Consider the following 16,288-nt stretch of genomic DNA (forward strand, 5'->3'; position numbering starts at 1 on the left):
CTCAACACAGAAGCATGTATTGTGTGAACTGCATAATTATTAGGATTAAAACACTTGTCACAGCGTCGGCTCATCTCCTGGGTGGTTTGTTGTTTCCAAGCGGTGATCAGTGGGTGAGAGTGCTCCCTAAACTTCGGATCTCTGTGGTTCTGTCTTTGTCGGGTCGATCGTGTCTGCCCAACATCTCGCTGTCAGACCTTCTGCCTGGTTCCATCCTTTCAGATACTCTGCTAATACTTCCCTGTTTCCAAACCTGCTGCTTCATGGACCACGTTACCTGCTACACTTTCACAGTTTAGTTTATTTTCTTTTTTTCCCATATCTTTTTATGAGATCTCTTTTTAAGAAGATTTTCTTCTTCGTTTTCAAGTTTCGTCAGTCTTAAGATCCCCAGGATTATTTTGCTCCTGGCTTGTCTGAGCGTCCTGATACTTCAGTTATTATCACTGGCACTTCATTTAAAGATTCGTACATGGGTTTGGAAGTGTATATTAAATACTGTATGTTTTTCTCAGCCTTCCTTCCTCCCAGTTTGGACTTTATTCTCTTTTCTTTCACATTTAAAAAGTAAGTTATTTAACATTTTCTTTTCTGTTACAGAAGTCTAGTGTAAGCAGGTGGTGATTACATATTAAAAAAAAAACAGTGTACTTTATACAACGTGGGGACATAAAATAAAATTTCATAAAATTCATTTCACATCAATTTCTTCTCATCTGCCTTCTGTCGTTTTAGATATTTTTTATTGTACAATTGCAAAAAACAGTACCGATTTTTGACGATACAAATGGAACAATAAAAACAAAACATGAAGTAGATGGACAGCATAGACTTGAAACTCTTTAAAAAAAAAAAATACAGATGTCAACGGACAGACGTCAAGCAGCGAAGACACTACAAAAGCGGGGAGGTGGACTGAAGAGGGAGGAGACAGTAAGACTTCATTTATAAAACACAGAAACAAAGCGCTTCACAGTTTAACAAAAAAACAAGTGTGTATTCATGTTGTGGTGTAAAATGTCAGAATGTGAGTAGTGTATATGTTGAGGCCTAATGGACAGTAGCTGGGGTTGGTCAAAGAGCCACTGCTGTTGATGAGGATAGGATGGTGTGATAGTGTAACGAGCTCTGAGCGTTGACCTTCACATTACACCGTCTCTGGACTCTTAGAGACAGATGACAGAAGAATGTAAGGACACAAACTAAGTATGCTCTTCAAGGAGGCTTTTTAAAATATCATTCCACTGTAGACTTCACGGAGATGTGAGTCATTTCAACAAACTTTACATGGTATTCTTTATGTTTAAACACAGAGACTTTCAGTGGTATATATGGAAAGTCTCACGGCTGTTTTTTCTCCTCCATCCGTCTCCTCGGAACATTTCACGTTGCCTAACCGTTAAAAACTAAACTTTCATAACAACTGAAAAGTTGATGTGATGCATTTAAATTGGCATTATTTGTTCTTCAGAAGGCTTAAAGTCTGGCACAGTTTGTCTCTGTAAGTTGGCTGAAATCATCACAGCATACACCGCACAGATGCAAATCCTCCCTCCACGCCTTGCTTGCCCTCCGTACACGCTCTCTCTCTTATCACACTTTTTCTTTTCGTCCTGTTCCTTCTTGACGCCCTGGTAAGCAATTTCCTCTGCCTCAAATTTTTCAACCATAATTTTGATTGATAATTATCGTCAGGGACATAATTCTGTTGAGCCACACAGCAGAGTGAAAGACTAGTAGAATAAAATAGAAATGGTGTGTTGTTGGGTGCATCCGAGCGTAGCCACAACAAATGAATGGATAAATCTCTCTGAGCTGCACTCTGCACTGCCCATTCAGGGAGCAGTGCCGCAGAGAGAGGAGAAAACCTGCTTCCCTCTCCCTGCAGTCTAACTTCATGGCCTTTGGTTTCAAACACAGAACTTATGATTCATCCTCCGATGCCTCGTCTCCTGCTTCTTCTTTTTTTTTTTTTTTTTTTTTTCCCCAAAAAGGCTTCAAAGACTGGCTGTTCCCTGAAGGATTATCAGGCCAACTTCTCCAGATTTCAACATAATCCAAGGGGAAATCCCTGCTGGAGGCCTGGCTGGCACTGCTGGTCAAGCACGATAGTCTCCCCTGATAAACATATCTGAGTTGTTAACAATTCTCCTTTTCACATAGCTATGATGTCGCGGCGTGCGAAACTCCATCCTTTGAGAAATCAAATGTGAACCTCTTGGAACGAGATAAAAAGAACAAGTGAAATATATCTCTGAAGCCATTACAATCAAACATACTTCTGCTTCAGAACAGCAGCTCAACATTTTTTGTTTAAATTGAACTTCCTGTTAGTGTCCAATCTGCCCATAAGCAAGAAAAAAAAAATTGAGATCAACGGTACTTTGACGTCCACATCTGTGATTGAATGAATGTTAAGTATTGACTTGACTTAAAACTGGAGAAAAACAATGAAAAATTCATTTTAGGCTACGAAATAATATTTTTTTTACCCACAAATTATTTTGTGGCCACAAATGATAACACTTTCACTAATGTCCCCAGAGGGGCTCCGTAGTTTATCAAGCCTCTGCGTGTTGTGATTTTAATCAACAGCTCGTCTATACATAGCGCCACACTTTAGTTTTCTACCTTCAATGCAAAAACACGAGATGTCAAACTGATTGGAAGAGGAAACTGAAAGTCAGAGCAAACACTGACGTTTTTAACGGATGCAGTGTGGACAGTGTGCGTGTAATCGTGTAACACACACGTGATGGTTTCCTTCCATATGCAGGACAGACTTCAGAACCTTTGACTGAAACAGAATGGATGCAAAGCTTCAGTAGAAATGTCTTCTTGTAGAGAACAACTGTTTCATGAGGGCTTGAGCTGCTAGATCTATTCTTCTTGCTTACAAGAATCTATATGTACATTTTACTGGTTCCTGATTGGTCTTTTGGATCGCTCACCTGCTCTTAAGAATTTTCAATTTTTCATCACAGTCGACGATCATTTACGAGGTTTTTTTTGCACATTTGGCACAATTTGAAATTTACTGCCTCCAATCTGAAAAAAAGTACCTTTGTCAACCTCAGTCTAATCTGTGCACTTTTTCTTGCTCACCATTCGAGAGATCCAAACTAACTCACACATGCACACACACACAAACAAACAAACAAACTTGGCTACTGTCTCTTCTCTATCTCCGTTAAGAATTAAAAGCAGTTGTAGATGGAAAGTGAAGTCTGAGTCATAAGCAGGACTGGCGTGAACTGTGGAAAATGTTGAAGACTCCGTCAGCAAACGCACTTAAAATCAAATGTCATATTTCTCATCACAGTTCCATTTGGAATTCAAAGCCATATATCGTCCAAACTCGCTCAAATGCCAAAAAGTTTCATTTCATCACAACTTTTTGACTAGAGGTCGTCTCCAGGGGATTTTTTTTTTTCTTATTATTTTGATTATCACCTTAAGAAGACCTCTGGTCAAAACACTGTGCTGAAATAAAAAATGTTGTGGCATTCGAGCAGGCCGCTCTTCTTCCTCTGGCTGCTGATTTTGCACTGCCCTGCACCGCGTGTGCGTACAGCTACCTCCTTGCTCTTGGGTTGAATATGCAACACACTACAAACGGGTGCAAACAGCATGTTGCTTAAAATATCTCCAACATGATGTGATAGGTTGTCAGATTCTGGGCTTCATTCAGTCGAAGCATGGCTCATGAAAGTGTTGATAATTGATGACGGCGTTCACATGGGACATGTAAAGCTGTAAGTCTCTTTTTCCTTGTCAGGCTGGGGGGCACTGTCATTCTCAAAGGGGAAACAAGTGAAACCTGACTTGGTATAAGACTTAGTTTCATGCCTCCAACATTGTGTATTATCTTGTAGTCTCAGAATTATTCAAAACACTCTGCGTGGTGAGACAGAAATTGCCGTAGGATGTCCTGCTTTCAAGCAGAGAAAACCCCCTTCCCCCAGTTTTCCCCTCGATTGGAAAATTCCACCTGGCACACCTCCTGAGTGTGATAATTTGGTTTGAACATGTGGTTGCTCATATGAAGCACAAAAGGGAAAAATTCACCTTAATAACCCTCGACCAGTGTAAGATTAGAACATTTTTAATGCCACAAGAACCTTTTCTTACAACTAGCGTCTCCAAACTGTCTTATTCTATGTACTGGCTTTATGTTGAAGCTGCTTTTTCATGTGGCTAATCTGCTTTCCCTACCTTGGGGTCGCAGCCCAAATTGGGGTTAGATGGGATTTAAATAAGTCACTATAGCCTATGCCTAAACTAGAAAGTTACATCGTCTGTCTTTGTCATCCATTGTGCAAAAATGTCATCCCAGCCTTACTTCCTCTGAACACATGTGGTCGAAAATGAATATGTACACAGTAGTAAAATTATCACATGATTGAAAGCAGATTTAGTAAAAAAGCTGTTTGTGTTTTGGATGACTCGGGTCGCCAGAGCCAAAAAAGATCAGAAACCACTGGACTAACATAACATCCACAAACACAGAGCAGCTTCTCCTCTCGTTTGTTTGGAGGCCTTTTTCTGGCCAACTCGTGAAAACAAGTCTAAATTTTATCTTATATTTCTCTCCTTTTTGTTGTCGTTTCCTCTCCTCAAATCTCTGAATGAACTGTCTTAGTCTTCAGCTGCTCCAGCTGGTTGTGAACTGTCTGTCTGCACATAGTGGATCTAGTGAAGCTTTGACCTGGAGGATTACAAGGTTTAGACGGGATAGACTTTCAGAGTTGTCCACCATAAAACCAAAAACACTGAGCTGAAAAAGTTCTTTAACGCTCAGAAGAGCAGCTCTGGGTCGTCTCTGCAGGTGAACCTCTCTACATTACATTGGTGTTTCTTTTACAGGTCAACTTCCTAATGAGAGAAAGTAAACCTTTTCTTATAACAGCTCATCTCAAAACGTACCTCTTTTTTACCTGTGGTTTGAAATGTTATGCAACTGTGTTGCTCTTTTAAGCCGACTTATGAGAATCCACATTTAAATAGAAGAAAAGTGGGTCATATTTGTAGGTAAACAGAAACATTTCCAAGATAATACAAAAGTCGATAATCCTGGGAGTGTGAGAGGTGGTAAAAAGCTTTTCTCCACTTGTGTCTTACTTGAGTAAATGGTGCTCTTCTGAATGTGAGAAGAGTGGAGCAACCATCCTCAAAGTGACTTCTTCTAAAAAAATATGAAAAGGAGATATGTTTGCTCCTAGTTTGTTTCTTTATGATAGTATTCACATGTGCCTTCAGTAACTTGTTGGGTTATGTGTTTCAGGTGCTGGGCAGTGCTGGAAATCGTCCCCCAGACATCGTTACCCGAGAGGCAGATCGCGACTGAGACGACCACGCGGCCTGCCTCCAGCGGCCTCCCCGCTTCTCAGTCCTCCGTCTCCCCTCTGATCTACTCCAACATCTCTCTAGAAGAGTGAGTCTCCACCTGCATGTCTTCTCATATTTCTGCATTAACATGTCATATTGTTGTTTCCGTTGACGAGGCTTTGTCTGCATATGTTGGTTACGTTGCCATGGTGATAAGTTCAGACTGAAGCTATAAACTATGTTGGAGGTGTGAGTAAGGGAAAACAATTCTAGTTGGTTGATTTTTAGCTAAGAATTGTTGACCGGTGTTAGATCTTTACTTTAACACAGGCAAGGATTGAAAAATCAAATGAACAAATCCCAATAGGAAATAATAGACGTTAAATAATGACCCTAAGTGAAATGAGGTAAATAAGCTTATATTCATCTCCTAGTGATCATAATAGATTGGTGGGTCCCTGCTCTCAGTTTGAATGAAATAATGACTTACTTTAAAATGTTGTTTGAAAGCCAAGGTCACATCATGAGTGTCTCTTTGGAGTTTAGTGCAGATGAGAGGATGGCACTGTTTTTAGGGACATGAATATAAAAAATAGTAAACAGGAGCAGATCAGAGTGCGAATGATGAAAACAATAGAGCAGTTTGAAATGCACACACAGAAAGAAAAGTCTTAAATCATTCATCTATCAGCTTTGGTGTCTGTTTGCTGGTTAAACCTGCATGACGTACGTCTTGATCTATGTCACATGGTCAGCCATCGCATAAATCAATCAACGGATTCAGAGAAAGCCGGAGAATTATTGATTGTCTTTTGTATTTCTACGTTGTGTTTTTGTGCCGTTCAGTGAAGGCATTGTTGGATTAAGGCAGTACGTCCTTGTAGCACGTTGCTGCAGAGTGTTCATAGGGAAGTGATAAAACAGAAACTCAGTGGGAGCAGGACGGGACGCAGTCACCTGGATTAGTATGGGATTATTTTTGTGTGAGGGGAGTAAAAAACATCGTCTACTGCAGCTGTTTGAAAAGCATTTTCTCTAACGTGATCAAATGGAATAAATACCGTAAATTCTGTACTATTGAGCGCACCTGGATATAAGCCGCACCGGCTAAAAATAAGTAAATAAATGTATTTGTACATATATAAGCCGCACTTGATTATAAACCGCAGGTGTCCACGCTATAACAAGAGCTATTTACACAGACGTAGGCTACCGGTAACATCCGCAAATACTGTAGCGTCCGTACGGACGTTAAAGGACGACGAGAGCGTTCAAATAATAACTTAATAACCCGATCACTGTCGGCCGTGACCACGCCGTTTACAGCAGAGAGCAACACATAACTTGCCGTAACAATCCAACTCTCTCCCCCAGCGTTCTCTCATACAGCCACTCAACACGTTCTCGCTGGTGCATTCACTGACTCTCCACATAATCGGAATTATGAACACATTTTCAACTACTGACTTTACAACATGAACCGTTACAATACGAAGCCTAGCCGACGGTGTCTGTAACACGGCTGATGAAAAAGATGACCGTAATATATTTCACAAGAAAAAGTCCATCCATTCACTGCCTCAGAATGACTTCATTACTCACTTCCTCAGTCTCTGTTGTCGCTGTCAGTGTCATCTTAACGTGCAGCAGCTCTGTTAGCTTCTTTAACAGCCAGGTCGATCGCCTTTAACTTGAAAGCTACATCATATGCATTTCTCCGTGTGTTTTCCATGATGAGGGTGCGTGCATGAAGCGCAAAATGACTGATATTAAGATCCGACGTGACGAAGTCAAATGTTTTTGCGGCAGAAGCTCATTATCCCCCATAAAAAATCCATGCATTAGCCGCAAGCTGCAGTGCTCGAAGTGTGAGAAAAAAGTAGCGGCTTATAGTCCGGAATTTACGGTAAGTTGTTTCTCCAAAGGTTACTCTCTACCCATATGATCATATGAGGACATGGCCAAACCATTGTTACCGAGTTGTTGCAGAAGACAGCTGTTAAAGACCATTTTTGTTTCGAGAAATCTAAATTAAAAAGAAGTATAAGAACTTTATTCATCGTCTTTCATCATTAGCATTTTCTGTCTCACATGAGTGGGCTGAAGTACACAAAAACCAACCTCATCTCAAATCTATGAAAGTACTCGTTATGAATCGCAGTTGAAAGTTTGTTTTTGACCTTGTAAAAGCCGTTTGAACCGCCTCCTCCTGCCCCCTGAGGTTCTCGTTGGTAGATGTAGTTTGCACAGCTGTCATAGATCATAAACATTTCCTAAACCTTCTGGTCTAAAATGCTTAACAGCTCAATCTTGACCTCGTAAACCACAGTCCACAAGCTGTCAACTACCCACTCACTTGTTGAGTTTCAGACTGTTGTAAAGGATCAGGAGGATGACTCAGTCGGTATACTCCTCAAGGTAGACGGACAAAAGACCTAAAACCACCCAACGAAGCATCTAATCTAAACCATTATCTTAAAGAGAATGACATTTTATCAAATAACAGCCTTTTATATCAGGTCTGGGTCCTTTTTTCTGCCATTACTGTGTCCATTTATATTCTGAGACTGTAAAACAGCCCTGGGTTCTCACTCCTGCCATCAATCTATTTTTTTTTTTTTTTTTTTTTTGTCATATGCTATTTCATTGATGCCCAAAAAGGTGACTTTGATGATACATCAGCAGAGAAGAGTGTGGATGTGCACAATTGAACGCTCTTGTACTGAATCTGTAATTATTTCATCGCATCTTCGAATCTAATGGCTCCCTGGCTCCGGCCTTCCCTTTCCATTAAATTCTCCTTCATTTCGCTGATTTGCAGAACAACCATTTCTCATTTTGATTGCTTGGCATGAATTTTTATTTCTGTGTTATTCCCTCTCCCCTACCGATCACTGCTCATTGTTCCCCTCTTTAAAAAAAAAAAAAAAGAAAAAAGCACAGCTCCTGTGACCCACATGGCTCAGACAAACTTCGAGACAGGTACTCCCCGCTCTGTGTGCAGATCTCATAGACCAACAGTGCCCCCTTGTGGAGTTTTGAAAAATAGTTACAAAAAATCCCCACAAAAAAACCCGTTTGTTTGAGTACATTGTTTTTTCACCACTCCAAATCCCAGTGCTCTGACCTTGTTCTCTTCATCTGTTCAGTCTTTTAGAGCAGCTGTCCTGTGTGTGCAGTTAAAGTCATGGCAGCATGAAGAGGGTAATCATAGTTAAAGTGCCCATGTGTTCTGACACCGGTCAGAAACAAGGGTTTGCTTTTAGACACTTTGCACTTTTCCATCCACTTGGGATTTCTGTTGAGTGTTACTCCTCAGATACAGTAAAAGTGTTAGGGGAGTATTCTTACACACTCAGAGCAGCCGGATCAAAAAATACATGGAGGATTTTGTCCACACGTTACTGAATCTTGGCATGTGTGCAGTTTTATTGGGTTGTTTGGGTAGAAACTGTCCATATCACCCAAGAAAGATGGTAAGGATTTATGTATGCACCTTCATGTGACGGCCACTGATTGTACATCAAGATGAAAGAAACACCCCAGCTTCTCCAAATGTCTAAAAAGAGAATCCAAAATGTTCCTGCCGCAGCTTGCACTGGTGATGTCATATAAAAGCCTTTTTAATGGCATCTCATCATCTTCCGCTACCCAGTACACTCAGCCAGCAGAGATCCGACAAGTCGACTCTGCCTTCAGTAACACAGCAGATTGTGTCAGTTTCAACTCACATTCACAGTTATGAATGTTTAAATGCCTGTCCTGTTAGTGTTTCCTCCTCTCTTCTCCTACACCCACTCTTCATAGCATCTATTTAGTAATTAGAAAAAAAATCTTTAATAATAATATTTGGATTTAATCAGCATAAATACGTCGCAAAGGTTGAGCACTTTGGGAGAATAAACACCATATGTCCAAAGGCCGCAGACCTCAGTGCACTGATCATTTTAATTACTGGTCGCAGGCTTTTATAGTGCATGTCCTACTTTTCTCTCTCCTCATGTTTCTCGTCAACTTTCACTCGTGAAGAAAAGCAAAAATAGCCCTAAAAAAGCAAGTAATGCTAACCACCTGTGTTTTGGTTTTACAGTTGGCACATGTCCCATCTGTCAACATAGAGCAGGCTTTATGAACTATCTTTCAGTCATCACCAGGGGCGACAGAGGCATTCTGGATTAATATAAGCGGGGGGGATGAAATGCATTAGTCGCGTGGAATCTGATCTTTTTCAAACCAGGTTATAGTCATTTCAACTCTGGTGCTAGAAAACAAAGCTGAGGTGGAAGAGCAAAATCACACAAAAAAAAACAAAACAAAAAAAAAACTGTTTTTACAGAAGACATTAGCATATACAGTCTGGTTAAAAAAATAAAAAAGCTTGTAGTTAAGTTGACTGGGGTGAGGCAATATCTCCATCATTGTTCCTGATGGGACTCCAAAGCCCCTGCAGTATTTATAGTCTGTGGTGGATTCTTACAGACTTACAGACTCCTGCATGTCATTCTCCACTTTCTTGCCCAGTTTCAACTCTGTCCACTTTTCTGTCTTTGCAATAAAGGTTCAAAAAGCCCTCAAACAAATCATAGCAATTAAACATCCAAACCCAAAGAATCCATTCCGGACATTAAGAATGAATACGACTGCACCATCACCAGTCTGCATCAGTGGGACTGAGGCGGCATCGTCAAAGTCCTACAAATACCTGAGTGTAAAACTTGATGACAGACGAAAACAGCCTCAGGCGTTGCGTCTTGAGGAAGCTCAATCTGTTTCATCTACTTGTAATTAGAGATATCAACCACAGTCTGATAGAGAGGGCTGAGTGTGTTGAAGGTCCGCAGCTCGTCAGCCTGAAAGAGGTCGAGGACAGAATCCTGTCTAAACTGTTGACAGTAATGGACACCTTCTCCCACCCTCTCCACAACGTGCTCGACAAACTGAGAAGCAACTCCAGCAAAAGACTGATCCATCCCAGCTGCTCCAAAGAACGTTACAAGAAGTCTTTCTTACCAACCTATCCGTCTGTATGATGTGTCCATCTATGTCAAACCCACAGACACTAAACAATTTTTGTTCCAACAGCTCAATATCTTGGACATGAATGGCTCTTCACTTTCCACATGAATGTAGACTGTTTTTGAGAGCGCAGTACTTCAGTCTGTGGGATCTCGGGTTAGCTCAGCGGTTCAAGTCCTGGTGTGGACAAAAACATAGAAGTTTGGCTGGTTGCTCAAGAGGTCTATCTATTTCTCAAATACTGCCTAGGAACTCTCGAGCAAGGTAAAAACACGCTGCTGCGTATTTGAACATGTGTATGTCAGACTCGTGCGTGAGAAGCATGTCTCTTAATAACGGTGTAAAAACAGAATCTTCCTCAGGGATTAATAAAGTAAAATACTGAGGGAAAAAACAGCAGTTGTCCAGAAAATGCTGGTTTAAAACCTGACTGTTGCCAAGCAACCCAAACATTCTTCTCATAGTCACTGATTGGCTAGTTTGATGCAAGCTCACCCTGATTGGTTGTTTGATTTAAGCCTGAGAAGCTTAAAAAAAATACATAGATACTGTTTTAAACAGATCTGACAAATCTTTTTTAGGATCAATTCAATTTCTTATATGTAATAAAATAAAATGTACTGTTCAGAATTTAATTGTACATCAAAATGTAATAACAAAAAAGTCTACTTAAAATTCCTTTGAAGTGTATACACGCTGCATTTCTATTTGAAATTCTGTGTTGCCATAGTGATCATTCTGTGCATTTCTCATTTACTCACACTTTACCAAGAATCTTCACATCAGACGCACAAATCTGAAACACAAAGGTAAGGACACATGACTTCCCAACCGCTGACTCAGCTCCACACCGAAATGGAGAAAGTTAGAAATCTCTGGAAACTGAACGCAGATGAGAGAAGAAAAGAGCTCCAGAAAGAGACGCTTAAAGAGCTGAGAGAGATGGAAAAAAAGCGTCAGGCAAGAGTTGATGAGGAAGCACTGGAGAAGAGAAGGAGGGAACAAGAAGAAAGGGACAAAGCAGCTGAAAGATTACAAAGAGCGAAAGAGAGACTTCAGGAGGAGTGGAGGATGCAGGAGGCCGAACGGAGAGAGGAGGAGGAGAAGGCCTTACAGAAACGGAGAACGCACCAACTGGAGCAGGAGAGGTGCCATTGGCTGACAGTGGTGACAGAGGAGGAGAAGCCAATCAGCGGGTCCAGATTCCTGGAGCGTGACCTGAAACTGGAGCAGCAGAGCGGGGACAGGGAGGCTGAGCTTTGCCACCTGAGAGAAGAGGAGGACAGAGCCAGGTCTAAGTGCCTGCTGAAGGCTCAGCAGAGAAGATGTGTCCTGTTAAACAACTGGGCTGGAAAGCAGAGAGAAGACGGTGAGCCTGATGTAACAGACCTCCACCCAAGCGGCCGCACAAACACCCCACCATCAGAGAAAGTCAGCCTCGAGTGTGAAAGTATGCGTCTTATTTTTTGTTCTAAATATCACATTGCTTTTATTTCAATAACTCATCGTGTTGCTCATCTTTTGAAACATCAGAAACACAGAGAAGCTTGGAGTCCCCGCTGTTGCAGAAGGTGAAATTTGGACTGAGACCCTTGTTGGAGAAGTACAGAGATCAACTGGAGAAGAAGCGGGAGGCTCGCAGGCTTAAAGCCGAGGAGCATTACTCGAAGTGGACCGCCTCAAAAGACTCTCAGCACTTCCTGTCCGAGCAGATTGACTCCTACACTGAAGGCCTCAACATGTCCAGAAACAGCATCCTGAAGAGAGCCTTCCGCTAAACCGACACTTTGTTTCTCAGTTTTATTAGAATAAAAGTTGAAAAACATTGACACCAAAGTTCAGCTTGACTTGATTTGACTCCAAATAAAGGCATGTTGTGGAGTTTTCCTCTCCTGTATCTGGCCTGCAAAGGAAAGCAGCAACAAACACAGTAAGGGAGCCTAGAGCACTTTGTAACAGCAGCGAACAAATGACCAAAATTAGAGTTTAAAATGGAAACACTGATTCATAGGTATTAGCCCTGACCTGGCATATGTTTTACTAGCGTTTGTGGCTCATTTAATATTTTAGACAATATTTCCTCTGCTGTAGTGTTCTTGTATCTCCCCAGGAGATCCTGAGCAGGCGGGGAGCCGGCCAGCTAGCAGAGAGAGAGAGCCATGCTTTATTATTTCAGAGGCGCTTAATGAAGATTAATTCCTATAGACTGCAACCTTTTTCACAAATTATTGATATTTATGATTTTTACAGCATGTTATCAAAGGCAGTCAATGTTTTATAGTTTGAAGACCTCACAGCAGACGGGAAGACTTGACTGTGTTGTGAGGCTGGTGCAGCTGAGGGATATTACAGCTGTTCAACATAAGGTTGATGTATTTTAAACGATGTGAAAATATACGTTGATAAAAGTTTCATTTCAAATGCATCTGTTTCAGTCACAACTCATGTTTGTAATGGTTAAAAACGATTTAGTTGTAGCAGCAGAACATTTGTTTTTCATCACTCATCAGTTTTATCGAACAAATCTGAGGAGTGATGGAATGATATCTTAAAGCCTCCCGGTCAGAGCCTGCAGGTGGATGCTTTAGTGGTTAAAGCTGAAAGAGGCAGCTAATTGGAAGGTGTGGTCGTCATCAGGAGATTATGTATAATGAAGTTGAATGTTCTGTGTGAAATCAGAGCAGCTCAAGTTGATTGCATGAACTAGCTCACAGGTGTCTCTTTATATGAAGTGAAATGAAAGTAATCAATGTGTAAAAACACATTTAGATGAACTCATCTGGGTCTGTCCTGTTATACCTCACTCAGTGCTGAAGTCCATATACGGGAATGACTTGTCTGCTTCTTGCCTTTCTTACAACAGATGAGCTCATACATACAATCAGTGTTTTTTAGGCTGTTGTATTTGTTTGTTCTGTTGTGTTGACTGTTTGGACAGGTATATTAGTACATGTGTGCGCCTAACACCTAAACCACCTCCAGCGACCGTGGTGGTCCCCAGTCTCTGAGGTGGCAAACTGAAAAGTTAGGGAACCCTTGATCTTACTTTAGACGTGATCCAAACAACCTTTCTTTTGTGTTTCTTTTCTGTGCAGGTCTGAGAAAGCAGGAGAGATTGCTACCATCCCCCTGACCAGGGTAAGACCCCACTCTCCTCTGTGTCTTAATTTAAAACAAGTGGACATGGTTTTCCTACCAGTAAGCATTTAAAGCATTCATGTGTGATGTACAGGACATTGACCTGAGCTGCTTGAATGAATAGAAAAACAAAACAAAAGCTTTGACATTGATAAATAGGCCTGAAATTTAAACGCGTTTCATATCACAGTGTCCCCAAAAATGTCAGCAAGGAGCGTCATACGCTTCACAACTACGTCAATATTTTGACTTACATTTTATTTCACACACATCTGGCCCTCTTTCACAACAGGACATAAATGAACTAAGCACATTAAAATATCTGCCGGAATTCCTCAGTAACAATTCAAGATGCACATCTCATAAAAGATCAAATAAGTTGTACTTGTTTCATCAAAACACAAAAAATGTATTTAACACAATATTGCCTCAACATACTTTTCACGCTTTAATATTTGTTTTAAATATCATGTTTGATTTAGATTCTTTGGTTTCTCTGTCGAGGTCTTTCCTTTCAACTGTTTCCTGATGAAAGCCACGAGCCGAAACTCATTGGCTTAAATAAAGTTGATAAAGTTGATCTTTATACTACAGGTGGTGTGAGAGCACAAAATTATAACACTTAAAGACACTTAAAAAAGAGCAGGTAAAGTCCTCCCTCATTGCTGTCTGGGACCATCGAGAGCTGTTGAGTTGGTTTGGATAATATTTGAGTCCATCCTCTGTTGTCTCAGTGTTCCGTGTGTCACTGCTCAGTTTAGTCACCTGCTGTGACAAATAATCGTTTGTGCTTAAAGTCAGTAAAGCTTCTACTCAGCTTCTAACTTTTGGGTTGCCAAAAGAAATTTACAACAGGCTGCCTGAGCTCATGAGTCAGAGATTTCAGCATTTTTCTGCTTGTTTTATTGTTTATCAGGAACATATTTTGGGATGGCGAATCTGGACGATGGAGCTTTTTTAAACTTGTGCTGTAGTAACTTTCTCTGGAGCTTCTGTGATACAGTTGGAGAGGGAAGTTTAATGTGTTGATAATGTTCAACTAAAGCAGTGATCTCACTGATGAGCGAAACCTCAAAGAAAGAAGGAATCAGCCAAACAAACGCACGGCCACAGTCTCTCAGTCTGTAGGGAGGAGTGTTGGGAACAGCAAGGTCGCCAGTTCAAGTCCTAATACAGATCAAAGTCTTGTATCTAAACAGAGCCAGCTCACTTTCTGGGTACTGCCAAGCTGCCGTTGAGCAAGGCACATAAGCTCCAGCCACTCTGGTGGTCTCTGTGTAGCAGCCCCTCTCTGACACTGATGCATGTCTACAGGTCGTGTTTGAGTGTGTGTGTGTGTGTGTGTGTGTGTGTGTGTGTGTGTGTGTGTGTGTGTGTGTGTGTGTGTGTGTGTGTGTGTGTGTGTGTGTGTGTGTGTGTGTGTGTGTCATGTCCCTCAATAACAGTGTAAAACCAGAACTTCCCCTTCAGATGAAGGGAGTAGATCAGAGAGTGACAAAAGCAGCTCTCCCTGATATGACTTCTATAGTTATTTTGGCACATCTGTATTTTAAAAGCATTTTATGACCTGGTTCATTACAATCACAGAAACACAATCTATGCAGTACTCAATGTTAAAAGAGACGTCCGCTCTGAAACGACCGATGAAGATGTTTAAAAGCAGAATATTGTGCCTCCCTTTCACCCTGTGCTGTCCTCATTTTCAACATCCACCGACATCCATCGTCCTCCCCACCAACCCATGTAGATTATTAATGAACGTTACAGGGCGTACTCCTGGGTGGCCGAGCTGATCCAGGTGTTTATAGCCATCAGCGTCACTGTGTCCTTCCTGGTGATGGGATCTGCCATGAAACACACGGGTGAGTGTACTCCTGCTTCAGTGTCATTCTCTTCGTCTTGTATTATTAGGTACAGTCTGAATGAGGAGATAGTGTTATAATGTTGCTTCTATAAAACACATTGAGTGGTATAAAGCAGCAGTACAAACATTCACGTACTGAAATGGAATACAAAAAGGAAAGATTTAAAATATAAATCTACTTACTAAAAACCGTTGTTTTAGAGAAATGTTTAAGAATAGATCGCTCCTCAATCCTCAATCCTGAGTTTTACTGCGAGTGTGAAAACGGTGTTACGTAGCATAACAATTGTTAGCAGAGGGAACTGGCTAGCTCTTCTATTTCAAATGCTAGCCACCTTGACTTCCTAGAGTTTTCTTTGCGTGTCTGGCAAATCAAAGCCTTTTTCCCCATCCGACCTCGAACATTTCCGGAAAAGGCGAAAATGGCTCGGAAATCCTCCTGGGTTAATTAACGTTCACACAGGGAAACGTTCCAGCTAAGAGCAATGCACCAAGTCTGATGCTATGATGAACATTGTTGTCCAGTGCTGCTTCTTAACACGTTACCAGAATAAACAATAGGGCAGAGAAGAGCATACTGGAACAAACACTCTCCCGGTCCTGGAATTATTCATCAGCAGTCTGGCAGGAAAAATAACGGGTAAAGGAGGGATGAAAAATGTGTCCATGGAGTTTTTTGTAAGTGTGAAAGCAAAACTTCAGCTCGTAACTGTGTCCCAAACTAAACACACCCATTCCTTTCCCCCCTACTCACTATAAAGGTAGTCTAGATAATTATGATTATTTTAGCATAACCAAAACCTTTTGTACACTACTTGACTCACTACCCACCTGTAGACAGTGACGTCATGACTTATAAACGTGTCGCTTAACGCCAGCCGAGGATCAATAATAACTGTAAATAACGCCATCAGTTTTAGTGATAACTTTTGTTATGCTGGT

At 41.2% G+C, this 16,288-nt stretch overlaps 2 protein-coding genes and 1 long non-coding RNA gene across 3 annotated transcripts in view; all 3 read left to right on the top strand.

The window, feature by feature from the left end:
* LOC306827927 (uncharacterized protein) overlaps nt 1-16,288 on the top strand; it is a 69,518-nt gene that overhangs the window by 49,000 nt on the left and 4,230 nt on the right. Inside the window, exons 12-14 of the mRNA XM_079350050.1 lie at nt 5,285-5,434; nt 13,440-13,482; nt 15,230-15,344. Coding sequence (XP_079206176.1) covers nt 5,285-5,434; nt 13,440-13,482; nt 15,230-15,344 — 308 coding nt within the window. The remainder of the gene's footprint in view (nt 1-5,284; nt 5,435-13,439; nt 13,483-15,229; nt 15,345-16,288) is intronic.
* LOC306827935 lies at nt 5,443-8,374 on the top strand. Its single transcript, XR_013779688.1, has 2 exons — nt 5,443-6,390; nt 7,240-8,374. It is a non-coding gene; the product is annotated as an uncharacterized lncRNA (long non-coding RNA).
* LOC306827932 (uncharacterized protein) lies at nt 11,058-12,173 on the top strand. Its single transcript, XM_079350058.1, has 2 exons — nt 11,058-11,794; nt 11,878-12,173. The coding sequence occupies exons 1-2, from the start codon at nt 11,164-11,166 to the stop codon at nt 12,120-12,122; spliced, it is 876 nt and encodes a 291-aa protein (XP_079206184.1). The 5' UTR covers nt 11,058-11,163; the 3' UTR covers nt 12,123-12,173.

The sequence above is a fragment of the Symphodus melops genome (assembly GCF_947650265.1).
Source record: "Symphodus melops genome assembly, chromosome: 8".
Classification (NCBI taxonomy): domain Eukaryota; kingdom Metazoa; phylum Chordata; class Actinopteri; order Labriformes; family Labridae; genus Symphodus; species Symphodus melops.